Consider the following 17,336-nt stretch of genomic DNA (forward strand, 5'->3'; position numbering starts at 1 on the left):
GGGACTTTAGGGAAGAGTCCAAACCCCTCAGCATACACACAAGGCCCCTGGGGACCTGACCCCTGATCTCTTCACTACACTCCTCTCACCCCACCCTTCTCTGGCCACACTGAGTTACCTGCAGTTAAGTAAGAAGGCCATCCCACATCCCCCTATCTCTGCTCATGTAGCTCCTTTGGCCTAGAATACCCTTCCCCTCAGTCCATGCTGACCATCTTCCATGTGTCCTTCAGGACTCAGCTCAGCTCCCGTTTTCTCACTAAGGAGTATTCCTTAGTGAGGCTGAGTTAGACGCCATTCCTCTGCCTTCTCATCGTGCTTGATGCAGAAACTGCCATCCACTCCTCTGTCTCCCTTACTTGACGGTAAGCCCTTTGAAGGCAGGAGAGTACGTAACTCATCTTTATGTCCCTGGTGCTAGCATTCAGGAGGTGCTCAAGAAAGGTTGGGGAGAAGGGAAAGACTGCTGAAACAGAAAAAGGAAAGAAGAGGTAGGTGTCAGGGGAGCCTCCAGGTTTTTGGCCTGCTATCTGTCTAAAAGACTAATGCTAGAGGAAGTCAAAAAGGGACACTAGAAAATCAGAGGTAGAGGGGAGAATTCACTCATCCATTCAACTCATTCTTTCTTTTCTCTTTTTTTTTTTTGAGACAGAGTCTTGCTCTGTTGCCCATGCTGGAGTGCAGTGGCGCCACCTCAGCTTACTGCAACCTCCAACTCCTGGGTTCAAGTGATTCTCCTGCCTCAGCCTCCCAAGTAGCTGGGATTACAGGCACCCATCACTATGGCCAGCTAATTTTTGTATTTTTAGTAGAGATGGGGTTTCACCATCTTGGCCAGGCTGGTCTTGAACTCCTGACCTTGTGATCCACCCACCTCAGCCTCCCAAGGTGCTGGGATTACAGGCATGAGCCATTGTGCTGGCCTTTTTATTTATTTTTTTTGACAGCGTTTCGCTCTTGTCACCCAGGCTGAAGTGTAATGGCTCGATCTCAGCTCACTGCAACTTCCACCTCCCAGGTTCAAGCGATTCTCCCACCTCAGCCTCCCGAATAGCTGGGATTACAGGCATGTGCCACGACACCTAACTAATTTTGTATTTGCAGTAGAGACAGGATTTTTCTATGTTGGTCAGGCTGGTCTCGAACTCCCAACCTCAGAAGATCCGCCTGCCTCGGCCTCTCAAAGTGCTGGGATTACAGGCGTGGGCCACAGCACCCAGCCTCCACTTATTCTTAATGAGGGCCCACTATGTGGCAGGAGCTCTACTAGGGACTAGTGGTAAAGAAGTAAAGAAGGCCGGGCGCGGTGGCTCAAGCCTGTAATCCCAGCACTTTGGGAGGCCGAGGCGGGTGGATCACGAGGTCAAGAGATCGAGACCATCCTGGTCAACATGGTGAAACCCCGTCTCTACTAATACAAAAAAAAATTAGCTGGGCACGGTGGCGCGTGCCTGTAATCCCAGCTACTCAGGAGGCTGAGGCAGGAGAATTGCCTGAACCCAGGAGGCGGAGATTGCGGTGAGCCGAGATCGCGCCATTGCGCTCCAGCCTGGGTATCAAGAGCGAAACTCCGTCTCAAAAAAAAAAAAAAAAGAAGTAAAGAAAAGAGTTCTTCTGACATTCATGAGGCTTCCAGCTAATGGGGAAAACAGGCACTAATCCAATAAATTTACCAATAAATTTACAAATTATTAGATGACAGAATTGTTGGTTTAACAAATATAAACATTTTACGAATTGGAACTTACGTAACAAGAATACTCAGTTAATTGGGATTATGACTCTTGGTATGGTTATTTCTATATTTAGCAGAAAGTCAGAAGCAAAATTTAAAAAAAAATGTGGCCAGGCATGGTGGCTCATGCCTGTCTGTAATCCCAGTGCTTTGGGAGGCCAAAGAAGGGTTGCTTGAGGTCAGGAGTTCAAGAAGACCAGCCTGAGCAACATAGCAAGACCACATCTATACCACAAAAGAGAAAAGAAAAAGAAAAATTAGCCAGGCATAGTGGGTTGGAAGTCTAAGGCAGGAGGAGCACTTGAGCCAAGGAGTTTGAGGCTGCACTGAGCTATGATCACTGCACTGAACTCCAGCAGTGGACCAGCACGAGACCGTGTCTCTAAAAAACTAAATAATTAAAAATAAATTAAATTACTGTATCGGCTAACTAAAAAAAAAAAAAGGACATTCTAAAAAAAATGGCCCCAAGTTGGAGCAGAAATCTCACTTTCAGGCTCCTGTATTTACTAAAGGAGGAAAACAGAATGATTTTCAACAAATACTGAAACATGTTACAGGCCAGGTAGCCAGAAAATTAATCTGACTACAATGCCCTGTTCTCTGAGTATTTTTACAATACTAGAAATAGACTCAATTTCCCGTTGGTCAATAAAATAGTTTCTCACAGGAAAAACCCATTGTACTTCTAAAAAGGGTTCACCTATGAAGTATCAATTGCTAAAATCTGCTGTAAAACTAAATTTAAATTAGCTATCACTGAATACTAGGTTGGTCCCACCCTGAATTAATGAGCCTCTTCTAAGTGCTGCTAGTTTTTCAAAAAGCCTTAAAGCGAGGAGCGTTGGCTCATGCCTATAATCTCAGCACTTTGGGAGGCTGAGGCAGACAGATCACCTAAGGTCAGGAGTCTGAGACCAGCCTGACCAATACGGTAAAACCCGACTCTACTAAAAATATGAAAATTAGCCAGGCATGGTGGTATGTGATTGTAGTCCTAGCTACTCAGTAGGCTGAGACAGAATTGCTTGAACCCGGGAGGCAGAGGTTGCAGTGAACCACAATTGCACCACTGCATTCCAGCCTGGGGACACAGAAAGACTCTGTCTCAGAAAAAAAAAAAAAGTCTGCTGGGTGCAGTGGCTCACACCTGTATGTAATCCCAGCATTCTGGGAGGCCGAGGTGGGTGGATCACCTGAGGTCGGGAGTTTGAGACCAGTCTGACCAACATGAAGAAACCCTGTCTCTACTAAAAATACAAAAAAATTAGCCAGGCATGGTGGTGCATGCCTGTAGTCCCAGCTACTCAGGAGGCTGAGGCAGGAGAATCACTTGAACCCAGGAAGAGAAGGTTGCAGTGAGCCAAGATCATCCCATTGCACCCCAGACTGGGCAACAAGAGCAAAACTGCATCTCAAGAAAAAAAAAAAAAGGAAAAAACAAGCCTTGAAATCTCAATCATGAGAAGAGATCATTCAAAACAGATTATTTCTTTACCTTATAATCAGCTGGGAATGTCATTTTCCATTGTTCTATACAATGCAAACTGTGAGAATTCCTGGTAGATTTACATATCAGAAAAGTAAAAACAAAGCTTTCTATCTAATGTTTTGTTACAAATACTGTGTTCACAATAAAAGTTGTAAAATTAAACTGCACTTTTCACCCTAGGCTATACTAATTCATTGATACAAAAAATGTGACCACTGTCTGTTTACAATTCAAACTGAAATGTAATTCAATCTCCAAACACAGAGGTTTCATAACTTTTTTTTTTTTTTTTTTTTTTTTTTGAGACAGAGTCTCACTCTGTCACCCTGGCTGGAATGGCCGGAATGCAGTGGTGCGATCTTGGCTCTCTGCAACTTTCACCTCCTGGGTTTAAGTGATTCCCTTGTCTCAGCCTCCTGAATAACAGATTACAGTCGCGCGTCACCACGCCCAATTAATTTTTGTATTTTTAGTAGAGACAGGGTTTCACCACGTTGGTAAGGCTGGCCTCAAACTCCTGACTTTGTGATCCACCCACCTCGGCCTCCCAAAGTGCTGGGATTACAGGTGCAAGCCACCATGCCTGGCCTTCATTACATTTTTTAATGTACATTCTCTCTTCTCTTTTGCCTGCACAGTCACCTGGCTGAATGCAGATAAGGGACAGCTACTTTTTTTTACATATTTGTTTAGACAGCCTGGCTTTGGAATGATGCAAAATACAGGAAATGAGGTTTCAGTTTTTCAGCCTGGGAAAGTCTTCCCTTTCCCCAAATTGTATTAACCTGGTCAAATTTCATCAAAATTGTATGTGTTATACGTAAACTTACATGACAACTGGAACTGAACAAGCAGAAAACACACTGAAATCCACAGAGCTGCAGTCGGGATCACAGCAGCAGTTGACATCACACCGTGCTGGGGACAAGTCACAGACACACAGAGCAGCAACTGCAGAAAAAAGAGGGGTAGGATCCAGAGTATCAGCAGGCAGTGACTGCCCCCTGCCACCACAGTGTACCATAAGTCAATTTCATACAAAAGGTCATTTTTCCTCTTGCACTTTGGGGGAAATTTGTGAGGTAGAAATGAGTCAGTTTGAGCACCCCACAATCAGAGCCTTCCCCAAAGTGGTTAATGATCTGACTCGCTTGGAAAGTTCTGTTAAAGTTTTACCTACAGAGATGCTGATTTGGTAAGCTAAATATGAAACCCAGGCGTTTGCAATTTTCAGAAACTTTCCAAGTGATGCTGATAATTAGACAAGTTTAAGAACCAGCATGCCTAAACCATTTGCCTGACCAGAAGAACCACCAGTTTAAAACTGCAAAGTCCTTAAACCCCTCCTCTGGAGATTACAATTCAGAGGAAGACCCCACTTAAACCTTCTGGAAAGAGGTTTTTCAACCTTGCCCTTCTCTTCATCTATAACCTGCTGCTTTGAAGCTGAACTGATATTCACAGACCCGTGGCCAAGAATCAAACTGGCTCAGGTGCTTAGAATGTCTTTGGTGATTTAGACAATAAAGGCAGGGTAGGAATCTCCCCACTTCGCAACTTTTAAGTATTTTATATACATATATATTTTTTAGATGGAGCCTTGCTGTCACCCAGGCTAGAGTGCAGTGGTGCAATCTCAGCTCACTGCAACCTCTGCCTCCCCGGTTCAAGTGATTTTCCTGCCTCAGCCTCCCAGGTAGCTGGGATTACAGGCTTGTGCCACCATGCCCAGCTAATTTTTTGTATTTTAGTAGAGACAAGGTTTCACCATGTTAGCCAGGATGGTCTCAATCTCCTGACCTCAAGATTTGTCCACCTCAGCTTCCCAAAGTGCTGGGATTATAGGCATGAGCCACTGTACCCGGCCTTTTTCTTTTTCTTTTTTTTTTTTTTGAGACAAAGTTTTGGCTCTTATCACCCAGGCTGGAGTGTAATGGCCTGATCTTGGCTCACTGCAACCTCCGCCTCCTGGATTCAAGTGATTCTCCTACCTCAGCCTCCTGAGTAGCTGGGATTACAGGCATGCACCACCACGCCCAGCTAATTTTTTTTGTATTTTTAGTAGAGACAGGGTTCACCATGTTGGCCAGGCTGGTCTTGAACTCCTGACCTCAAGTGATCTGCCAGTCTTATCCTCCCAAAGTGCTAGGATTACAGGCATGAGCCACCGATCTTGGCCAACTTTTAATTTTTAATAAGGATGATTTTTCTTTGCTGCTTTCTAACAAAGATGATTATATGGATTTTTAATTATTTTATTCTATCAAATAAGGGAAAGAAACCCCTTTTAAATAAATAGCAGAGAATAAATTTATGGTTTGATTATTGCTGAAAGAGAAGAAATAACATCAACCTTCAATTTTACCTGTAATGTTTTCTTTTTCAAAAGATTTCAAGGCCAGGCACTGTGATTCACGCCTGTAATCCCAGCACTTTGGGAGGCAGGTGGATCACTTGAGGTCAGGAGTTCGAGACCACCCTGGTCAACCTGGTGAAACCCTGTCTCTATTAAAAATACAAAAATTAGCTAGGCGTGGTGGTGGGTGCCTGTAATCCAAGCTACTTAGGGAAGCTGAGGCAGGAGAAATTGCTTGAACCCAGAAGGCAGAAGTTGCAGTAAATCAAGATCCCACTACTGCACTCCAGCCTGGAAGACAGAGCGAGACACCATAATACCAAAAATAAATAAATAAATAAGCTCAAGCCAAAAAACAATAATGAAAAAGGAATCTGAAGCAAATGCTGCTAGTGTCCACCCAACATTCTTATTTGTACATACGAATTATTTCACAATAACAAGGAGCTTTAGAAAAATGTACCCTATAGCTCACGCCTGTAATCCTAGCACTTTGGAAGGCTGGGAAGCATGGATCACCTGAGGTCAGGAGTTCAAGACCAGCCTGGCCAACACGGTGAAACCCCGTCTCTACTAAAAATAAAAATAAAAATAAAAAATTAGCTGAGGAAGGAGAATTGATTGAACCCAGGAGGTGGAGGTTGCCAGATTCTCTTGGCAGAATCTCAATCTCCAAGAGCTGAGATTCCACCACTGCACTCCAGCCTGGGCAACAGAGTGAGACTCTGTCTCCCTCTAAAAAAAGAAAGAACTACCCCATACAAGGTATAATATACTCTGGAAAAAAGTGTGTGAGGTAAAGGGGAAGGCTTTGTTAATATGCAATGATTTCTTAGTCTGAGACACAAAAGTTTTCCCCCGAAAGTTTACAGTGCTTCTCTCTAGTAGAGAACTCTCCTATGTGCTTAGTAAAATGATATAAGTTATGCACGCTAATATAAAAAAAAAAGTGGGGCCAGGCACCTTGGTTCACACCTGTAATCCCAGCACTTTGGGAGGCCGAGGCAGGCAGATCACGAGGTCAGGAGATGGAGACGATCCTGGCTAACACAGTGCAACCCGTATCTACTAAAAATACAAAAATTTAGCTGGGCGTGGTGGTACACGCCTGTAGTCCCAGCTACTTCAGAGGCTGATGCAGGAGAATCGCTTGAACCAGGGAGGTGGAGTTTGTTTGCAGTGAGCCGAGATCGCACCACTACACTCCAGCCTGGATGACACAGCGAGACTTGGTTTCAAAAAATAATAATAAAATGTGCTTTAGGTTCCCTCTATGTTGAAAATTACTATCTTCCTTTGTTTTCAAAACTTAAAGCCCTTGTAGGTAGCTGTAAGATGACGAAGGACAAAGCAATAGTGTTTAATAACTTCACTTGGGAAAAAGGAGGTCTCTATCCAGGATATGAGTGCACTTAATCATCCAACAAGTGGCCGTTGAGCCCTTGTCAGGTCTAAGCAGCACTGAGCTGCTCTTGCCGCCTAGTGCATCTGCACAGGAGCCTTATAGAGCAAGGTACTAATGAAAAGAGCCCAGATTCAAGATGAAGGATTATCACTCTTCTCCATCAACACTGCATTCAAGCCATCTGCAATTTTCCATCCAGCTCTCCACTCAGTCAGCCTCCTGCTCCAACATCTACAAGTTGTGTCCTAAAATTAGGCAAATAATTTACCCACCTGAAAAATGGAGATAACAGTACCCTCATCATGGGGTCGTTGTAAGATTAAACGAGATACATCACAGGTAAAATGCTTAGCACAGTGCCTGACACAGAGTAAACAGTTAACAAATGAGTTATTATTACTGTCACAAGTCTAAAGAGGAGTCTTTTTAGAAAGTGAAGACAGGCAGAGTGCAGTGGCTCATGCCTGTAATCCCAGCACTCTGGGAGGCTGAGGCAGGCAATCACTTGAGACCAGGAGTTTGAGACCAGCCTGGGCAACAAGGCAAAACCCCGTCTCTACAAAAAATTAGCCAGATGTGGTGATGTGCACCTGTAGTTTCAGCTACCTGGCAGTCTGAGGTGGGAAGATCACTTGAGCCTAGGAGGTCAAGGCTGCAATGAGCTGCAATCATGTCACTACACTCCAGCCTGAGTAACAAAGACCCTGTATCCAAAAAAATAAAAAGTGTAAGGACAAGTACAAATTCGTCCCCTATACAGGAAAAACAGCCTTGGACGCATGCTAAAATAATGATATTTCAAGCATAGCTTTATTTTGGAGAGAAAATGCATTAACAGATGGAGTACTTACATGAACAAAAGAAAATCCAGTCCAAAAACCTTAGAGAATTTCAGGCACTGAATACTTGGCTTTATTCTGTCCCAGTTTATCGCTAATTTAACTTCCCAACTAATTCATCAAATCAACAATTTAAAACACAGCTAAGCGAGGTGGCTCATGCCTGTAATCCCAGCACTTCGGGAGGCTGAGGCGGGTGGATCATGAGGTAAGGAGATTGAGACCAGTCTGGCCAACATGGTGAAACCCCATCTCTACTAAAAATACAAAAAAAATTAGCCAGGCATGGTGGCATGCACCTGTAATCCCAGCTACTCGGGAGGCTGAGGCAGGAGAATTGCCCGAACCAGGAAGGTAGAGGTTGCAGTGAGCCAAGATCATGCCACTGTACTCTGGCCTGGGTGACAGAACGAGACTCCGCCTCAAAAAAAAAAAAAAAAAGAGAGAGAGAGAAAGGAGAATACTTTTGGAGAAATAAAGGTTCAGTAACTGAAGTTAAGTCCTGGAGTTCAGGATGTCAGCCAATGATGAATTTTTAACTAATACTGAGTCGAAATCAATTTGAGAAAGATTTTTTTTTTTTTTGAGACAAAGTCTTGCTCTGTCGCCAGGCTGGAGTGCAGTGGCGTGATCTCGGCTCCCTGCAAACTCCACCTCCCAGGTTCAAGAGTTTCTCCTGCCTCATCTTCCTGAGTAGCTGGGACTACAGGTGCACGCCACCATGCCCAGCTAATTTTTGTATGGCCAGGATGGTCACGATCAACCTTGTGATTGCCCACCTCAACCCAGTGTTGGGATTACAGGTGTGAGCCACTGCGACCGGTGGAAAAGATCTTAAGAAAGGATAGGCCAGGCACAGTGGCTCACACCTGTAATCCTAGCACTTAGGAAAGCCAAGGTGGGAGGATCAGTTAAGCCCAGGAGTCTGAGATCAGCCTGAACAACATAGTGAGCCCTCATCTCTACGAAAATTTAAAAAATTAGCAAGCTGAGGGTGTTCACCTGTGGTTCCAGCTACTCTGGTGGGTGAGGCAGAAGAATCCCTTGAGCCCAGAAGATTGAGGCTAAGGAAATATGATCGTGCCACTGCACTCCAGCCTGGGTAACAAAGCAAGACGTTGTCTCAAAAAAAAAAAAAAAGATTTTAAAAAAGATTAAAAGTATCGTATATCTACTGGGGTTAGTCTCAATTCACACTAACAGAAAATTAAAAAAAATTTTTTGAGATCATGAACCACTTGGAGAATCGGCTATGAATTCTCATCTCAGGAAAAGGCATATTCACAAAGTTTTGCACTCAATCTTAGGGGGTCACATTCTCCGAAGTTATCCATGTCTTTTTTTTTTTTTTTTTTTTTTTTTGACAGTCTTGTTCTGTCACCCTCTCTGGAGTGCAGTGGTAGTGACTGCAACCGCCACCTCCTGGGTTCAAGCGATTCTCCCGCCTCAGCCTCCTGAGTAGCTGGAATTACAGGCATGCACCACCATGCCCGGCTAATTTTTCCATTTTTAGTAGAGACAGGGTTTTGCCATGGTGACCAGACTAATCTCAAACTCCTGACCTCAAGCAATCCACCTGCCTTGGCCTCCCAAAGTGCAGCGATTACAGGTGTGAGCAACCGTTCCAGTCAAACGTCAAATTAGATTATAAAGTATTTTCACTAAACGTGTAATTCTAGGATTAGACAATCACTTTCTGAAAAAAATGTTAATTATTCCTAAATAAGAATCCTAAGAGGTGAGCATAACCCCTCCCTCCATACCTTCCCACCTCCAATTCAACACAAGAGGAATCCTGGGTTTTTAGAATTCAGGTCAACAGACAAGAGTCTTAACTTAGTCACATTTAGTATGCTAGACCTTTGGCATCTCTAAATAAATGAAAGTTCAATGCAGCCTAGGCACTAATTTCCACCGTTGTCTAGAAACGATTTAATTTCGTCTTGGGCTGCAAGGATTCATTCATTATTACTCTTTGCATTACTCTCGTCTGGGACCACTTCAAGCATTTTCAAAGATTTGATACCGTCCCACTTACACTCTCTGAGACCCGGTTTTCTCATTTACATGACAGTGATAGTAACCTCTACCTCTCAGGGTTATTGTTTAGAGAACTGACGTTTATGGAACTCTCAGCAGCGTCTGCACACAGTAAGTGCTCAGTAAGCGTTAGCTATCATTATTATTATATTATTATTACGTCCTCACTCGGGCTCCCCTCTTCAGGTTGAATCACTGTGGACCCCAGGAGCTGGCACATGGTACCCACCATCCGTGACTGGGGTAGGCCTGGGGCCCGAGGTGGGTCCTGGAGCCCTGGGCGTCCCGAGGGGCCTGGTCGACGGGGAAGGTCCGAAAGTGGTCAGGGCTGTCTCGGTGGAGTTGAGGCCCTCTGTCGCCACCGCCGGGGTGGCCTCGGTCTGGGCGCTCACGGAAGCCCAGCAGCCCAGGAGCACCACCAGAAGCAGCGGGATACCTCGCGGCCTCATCGCCCAGCTGGTTCCAGCGAGGCCTGCTCCAGGGACCCTGCGTTGCCGGGCAACCGCGACAGCCAGGCGCGGGGCATCATGGGAAGGAGCTCGCAAAGCCGCGAGAAGCAGCCAGAGACGAGCGGGGGAGGAGCCTGGGCGAGGCAGGGGGCGGAGACCGGAGGGGGATGAGGCCGGAGGGCGGAGCGTGGGTGAGGCAGCCTGGGCAGGCAGCGGGGGCGAGAGTGAGTTTGGCGGGTGTGAGGCTGGCGGAAACGAGGGGCGTGTCAATCCCATGTGTAGTTTCCAATGGGTCTACGGCGCTTGCTTAAAAAATGCGGATTTTGGCCGGGCGCGATGGCTCACGCCTGTAATCCCAGCACTTTGGGAGGCTACGGCGTGCAGATCACGAGGTCAAGAGATCGAGATCATCCTGGCCAACATGGTGAAACACGGTCTCTACTAAAAATACAAAAAAATTAGCTGGGCATGGTGGTGCATGTCTGTAATCGCAGCTACTCAGGAGGCTGAAACAGGAGAATCGCTTGAACCCGGGAGACGGAGGTTGCAGTTTGCCGAGATCGTGCCACTGCACTCCAGTGCCCCCGGGCACTCCTGCGCTCGGGAGTTCCAGACCAGCCTGACCAATATAGAGAAACCCGGCTCTACTAAAAATACAAAAATACAGAGCGAGACTCCGTCTCAAAAAAAAAAAATGCGGATTTTCTGTAGTCCCAGCTACTGGCTAGACCGAGGCAGGAGAATTGCTTGAACCTGGGATGTGGAGGCTACAGTGAGCCAAGAGGGTGCCACTGCACTCCAGCCTGGGCAACAGACTGAGACTGTCTCAACCAAAAAAAAAAAAAAAGGTGGGGAGGATTTCCAGGTACCACCTCATGAGATTGGGAATCAGTAAGTCTAAGGCAGGACCCAGTACCCCAGTTTTGGAGGTTTTTTTTTTTGAGACAGGGTCTCTCTGTCGCCCAGGCTGGAGTGCAGTGGTACAATCTCGGCTCACTCCAGCCTCAACCTCTGGGGCTCAAACAATCCTCCCACCTCAGCCTCCTGAGTAGCACTTGCCACCACACCTAGCTAATTTTTCTATTTTTTTTAATAGAGATGAGGTCTCCCTCCATCGCCTGGGGCTGGTCTCAAACTCCTGCGCTCAAGTGATCCGCCTGCTCCGGCCTCCTAAATCCTGTGTAGTTGGGATTATAGGCACGAGCCACCACTTTCAACCAGGAATAAATGTATATATATTTTCACCCTTGTTACCCAGGCCGGAATGCAATGGTGCAATCTCAGCTCACCACAACCTCTGCCTCCCGGGTTCAAGCAATTCTCCTGCCTCAGCCTCCCAAGTGGCTGAGATTACAGGCATGTGCCCCCATGCCCAGTTAATTTTGTATTTTTAGTAGAGACAGGGTTTTTTCCATGTTGCTCAGGCTGGTCTCAAATTCCCAACCTCAGGTGATCCGCCTGCCTCAGCCTCCCAAAGTGCTGGGATTACAGGTGTGAGCCACGGTGCCCAGCTGAGGAATGAATATTTTTAACAAACGTCCCGACACAAGTAGCTGAGCTGGATGGAAATTTGGGAAGCTACTCAGGAGGCTGAGGCAGGAGACTCACTTGGACCCAGTGGGTAGAGGTTGCAGTGAGCAGAGATCGCGCCACTGCACTCCAGCCTGGGCGACAGAGCAAGGCTCTGTCTCAAACAAAAGGCACAGTTTGAAAAAGAGACCTTAGTTCAGTTTTGAGAATGAAGAACATTTTGGTAACCTTTCTACAATATTACGTTTATAAGGAGACAGAAAAATTGAGGTTAAATGAACCTTACTATCCACCTCATAATGTAACTTTGTAGTTGGGTACTTTATGTTCATTAATAAAAAGAAAAAAAAACCCACTAATGTGGGTGTTTTGAAGGAGCATAGGGATCTGTCAGATCACTGTCCCTGAATTCTCTCTATCCCTGACTCTGTCAACACTGGCTTCACCTTTTTTGTGTTAGCTGCATCTCATGAGGTCATTAGATAACTTCTGTTTGCTGTATTGTGATAAAGGGGACAAATGAACGCTGTATTTTTTTTATTTTTGTAGAGAGGGGGGTCTCACTATTTTGATCAAGCTAGTCAGAAACTCCTGGCCTCAAGTGACCCTCCTGCCGTGGCCTCCCAAAGAGCTGGGATTGCAGGCATGAGCCACCACACCAGGTCTAACAACTTTTTTTTTTTTTTTTGAGATGGAATCTCACTCTGTTGCCCAGGCTGGAGTGCAGTAGCATGATCTCGGCTCACTGCAACCTCTGCCTCCCAGGTTCAAGCAGTTCTCCTACACCAGCCTCCCAAGTAGCTGGGATTACAGGTGTGCACCACCATGCCTGGCTAATTTTTTATTTTTAGTAGAGACAGGGTTTCACCCTGTTGGCCAGGCTGGTCTCAAACTCCTGACCTCAGGTGATCCACCCACCTCAGCCTCCCAAAGTGCTGGGATTACAGGCATGAGCCACCACACCCAGCCAAGAACTTTTTAAAGACAAAAGTTTTTTACAAAAATTAAGTAAAATAATTTAGATGTCTTAAAGAAGAAAACAAAGCAAATCCACTGTAACACTGCAAAATGACCTGGAGACTCTAAGATTGAGGAAAGCCTCTCCATTCTCAATGGGCTTATTTAGGAGGTACCCAAGCCCAGAGATGTTGGCTACACCTTTGACACTTAATCTCCTTACAATTCAGAAGTAGATGCCAAAATACTTAAACATGGCCAGGTGCACTCACACTTGTACTCCTAGTACTTTGGGAGGATCGCTTGAGTCCAGGAGTTGAGACCAGCCTGAGCAACATGTTGAAACCACATCTCTACAAAAAATACAAATATTAGCCAGGTGCCTGTAGTCCCAGCTACTCAGGAGGCTGAGGTGGAAGGATCACCTGAGCCCGGAGCAGTTGAGGCTGCACTAAGCCATGATCGTGCCACTGCACTCCAAAACAAAGAAACCTTAAACATAGCACAGTATTTATTCAAGAAATGTATGTATCAATTCAGAAGAATGCCAAACAGTATATATCTATATCTCTATATATATATGGAATGCCAAATAGTATATATCTAGTTTATTAAATGTATTTAGCAAAACTGAATAATCAAAGTGATATCTTTAGCACCTTCCTGTGGCATTCCAGAGACAGTGTATAAAAATATAATTGAGGGCCGGGCGCGGTGGCTCAAGCCTGTAATCCCAGCACTTTGGGAGGCCGAGGCGGGTGGATCACGAGGTCAAGAGATCGAGACCATCCTGGTCAACATGGTGAAACCCCGTCTCTACTAATACAAAAAAATTAGCTGGGCATGGTGGCGCGTGCCTGTAATCCCAGCTACTCAGGAGGCTGAGGCAGGAGAATTGCCTGAACCCAGGAGGCGGAGGTTGCGGTGAGCCGAGATCGCGCCATTGCACTCCAGCCTGGGTAACAAGAGCGAAACTCCGTCTCAAAAAAAAAAAAAAAAAAAATATATATATATATATATATATATAATTGAATCACTCAAATGTGTAAGACAGATATTTCCCTTTTTTCTGCAAAGGATTGCTTTAGCATCTGACTGAAACTCTGGACTGCTTTTAATAACTGATGAAATGCTTCCCCTTTTTAAAAAAAAAACAACCAAAAATAGGTTGGGTGCAGTAGCTCACACCTGCAATCCCAGCTCTTTGGGAGGCCGAGGCGAGCAGATCACGAAGTCAAGAGATCAAGACCATCCTGGCCAACATGGTGAAACCCTGTCTCTACTAAAAATACAAAAATTAGGCGGGACTGGTGTTCCGCGCCCGTAGTCCCAGCTACTCAGGAGGCTGAGGCAGGAGAATCACTTGAACCCTGGAGGCGGAGGTTGCAGTGAGCCGAGATCTCACCACTGCACTCCAGCCTGGCAACAGAACAAGACTCTGTCTCAAAAAAAAAAAAAAGAAAGAAAGAAAAACAGCCAAAAGTATATTTTCCAAACCTCCATCTCATAACTTCTAAAGGCCAGGCATGTTTGTTTTCGCTTTTGAGCCTTCTCTTTACTTCCAGGCCTCTACTTTCTTTCCTATTCCTAAATCCTGTGAATCATTTTGTACAATTTTCTGTTTTGAAATTTTAGGTTGCTGGATTAAATTTTGATAAATCATCCTTCAGCTTTATAATTTTTTTTTTTTTTTTTGAGACAGAGTCTCGCTCTGTCACCCAGGAGGCTGGAGTGCAGTGGCACAATCTCAGCCCACTGCAACCTCCGCCTCCCTGGTTCAAGCAATTCTCCTACCTCAGCCTCCCGAGTAGCTGGGATTACAGGCGTGCACCACCAGGCCTGGCTAACTTTTGTATTTTTAGTAGAGATGGGGTTTCATCATATTGCCCAGGCTGCTCTTGAACTCCTGACCTCAAGTGATCCACCCACTTCGGCCTCCCAAAGTGCTGGGATTACAGATGTGAACCACCACTCCTGTCCAGTTTTATAATTTTTGTCTTTATGGTTATGGGACCTCTGAGGTCCTCTTCAAGTCTGATATCCCATTATTCCAAACAAGACCTGCTATGATATGGTTTACCTCTTTTGTCCAATCTCAAACAAACACTTGGTAGATGACTCCAAAGTAATTTTATGACATTTGACTCTGAATGAGGCTTGCACCTACCCAGATACATTTTGCAAACCTTAGGAACAGTAGAACTTTTCATTTCACAGGTGACTAATTTCTGCTAGCCTGTTTTCATCTTTCAACCCAGAGCACCCTTTCTCCCTTCTGTTTGCCCCTGGCCTTAGCAGGTTCCCTCATTAGGATGGAAGGACACAAAAGTGGCTAAGATCGAGTTCCATATTGTGCCCAAAACCTTAACATTTGGTTTGTGCATAAATGTGTGTGATTTTAAATATCCATCTGTTTCTCCAGGATTATTGGCATTCACAGTTCCTTATAGTGTGTGCTGACGTTGGGAAGATCAAGACAATTCAGCTTTTTGAATTCTGTGCCGAGAAGCTGCCACATATTAGGAGCCTGAAAAAAAAAAATCAAAGATAGGAGGAGGATGTAAGTAGGGAAGAAAACTAAGGCTGACTTCACAAGGTAGTGTCAACCACTCTGTCTTGCTCTTTGGTGTGGTTTGAGGTGACTTGGTTACTATTCTTGTTGTTGTTATGCTGAAGTCATGGCTTCTAACCTGTTTAAAATTTGGTATCTGGCCAGGTGTGATGGCTCATGCCTGTAATCCAAGCACTTTGGGAGGCTGAGGTGGGAGGATGGCTTGAGGTCAGGAGTTGGAAACCAGCATGGGAACATAGTGAGACTTCATTTCTAGAAAAAATAAATGATAAGGCTGGGTGCGGTGGCTCATGCCTGTAATCCCAGCACTTTGAGAAGTCGAGGCAGGTGGATCACCTGAGGGCAGGAGGTTGAGGCAGGTGGATCACCTGAGGTCGGGAGTTTGAGACCAGCCTGACCAACATGGAGAAACCCCATCTCTACTAAAAATACAAAATTAGCCGGGCATGGTGGTGCATGCCTGTAATCCCAGCTACTCAGGAGGCTGAGGCAGGAGAATCGCTTGAACCCAGGAGGTGGAGGTTGCTGTGAGCCCAGATAGCGCCATTGCACTCCCACCTGGGCAACAAGAGTGAGACTTCATCTCAAAAAAATACATAAATAAAAATAAAAGCTCTCTCTTCCTTTCTCCGCCATCCTGGTGTGTGCTTTACTCCATTTCTCGCCATGTCTTCTCACGAGACTTTCAGGATTAAGTGATTCCTGGCCAAGAAACAAAAGCAAAATCATCCCATTCCCCAGTGGATTCAGATGAAAGCTGGTAATAAAATCAGGTACAACTCCAAAAGGAGACATTGGAGAAGAACCAAGATGGATCTAGAAGAAATTACACATGAGATGACACACATATTTATGCTGTCTGAAGGTCACAATCATGTTACCAAATCAAGCTGAAAAATGTCACCACTATCTGGAGAACTTTGAACAGAGTTTTCTCTCTGGATCTGTTAAGAAGGCATTAGTTGGTACAACCCACAGTGTTTCCATTATTCATGTTTAAAAAAAAAGAAGAAGAAGAAGAAGGCTTTGGTTGGCTGGGTTCAGTAATAAATATGTGAGACCTTTCAAAAAAAAAAGATAAAAGATAAAGTAGCTGGGCAAGGTGGCACGTGTCTGTAGTCTCAGTTACTCTGGAGGCTAAGGTGGGAGGATCACTTGAGGCCAGGAGGTCAAGGCTGCAGTGAGCTGTGATCACACCACTGCACTCTGGCCTGGGCAACATAGTGAGAGAAAAAAAAAAGTATGAATTTTTTTCTAGTAATCAGTATGTCTATTTTTATTCATCTCACCCAAATATTTCACAAATGAGGAGGCAGAGTCATCAAGCTTCCTAAAGGGGTTACTTTAGAGCTACAAAGGGGTCAAGAATGTGTGAAGATGGAGGATTGGCTGTACCATTTGGACTGAAGTAACCAGTCGGGTAATTGATTTCCAGATCAACGCCCAGAAGAAAATAATCCTCAGCTGCTCTCATTCTCCCCCTCCCCACCTACCTCATCAACTATCAAGTACTATTCTTGCTCTTTAAGTGTTTTCTGAAAAGTTAAGGGACAAAAGGGCTATTTGAGCAGACTTCACATTCTTGAAAGGTCTCACATTTGCATTTGACCTTTTCTAAAACAAAGTAATACATACAGTCACAGACATTCACCGACAGGAATGAAATAAAAATTCCTTGTTTACCATACCATTGTTTTTTTTTTGTTTTAAGGGTTTTTTTTTTCTTTTTCTTTTTTTATTTTTTGAGATGAAGTATCACTCGTTTGTCCAGGCTGGAGTGCAGCGGCCCAATCTCAGCTCACTGCAACCTCCACCTTCCGAGTTCAAGGGATTCTTCTGCCTCAACCTCCCAAGTAGCTGGGATTTCAGGTGCCCGCCACCTCACCTGGCTAATTTTTGTATTTTTAGTAGAGAGGGGGTTTTACCGTGTTGGCCAGGCTCATCTCAAACTCCTGATCGCA

The 17,336-nt window shown here is 45.0% G+C and overlaps 1 protein-coding gene and 1 pseudogene across 4 annotated transcripts in view; one reads left to right on the forward strand and one right to left on the reverse strand.

The window, feature by feature from the left end:
* The window catches only part of TCTN1 (tectonic family member 1), a 39,146-nt gene extending 28,830 nt beyond the window's left edge, over window positions 1-10,316 (reverse strand). For 3 of the 4 annotated variants that reach the window (XM_021675521.2, XM_021675522.2, XM_021675520.2), the window contains exons 1-2: window positions 10,097-10,316; window positions 4,058-4,178 (exon numbers count right to left, since the gene is read on the reverse strand). In XM_021675521.2, coding sequence (XP_021531196.1) covers window positions 4,058-4,178; window positions 10,097-10,316 — 341 coding nt within the window. The other variant, XM_021675523.1, reaches the window with a different exon arrangement.
* Window positions 10,317-16,041: 5,725 nt separating this feature from the next.
* Window positions 16,042-16,269, forward strand: LOC110569258 (large ribosomal subunit protein eL39-like; annotated as a pseudogene).
* The last annotated feature ends 1,067 nt before the right edge of the window (window positions 16,270-17,336 follow it).

The sequence above is a fragment of the Aotus nancymaae genome, unplaced genomic scaffold (assembly GCF_030222135.1).
Source record: "Aotus nancymaae isolate 86718 unplaced genomic scaffold, 86718_ANA_hifiasm-v0.15.2.pri h1tg000021l, whole genome shotgun sequence".
Classification (NCBI taxonomy): domain Eukaryota; kingdom Metazoa; phylum Chordata; class Mammalia; order Primates; family Aotidae; genus Aotus; species Aotus nancymaae.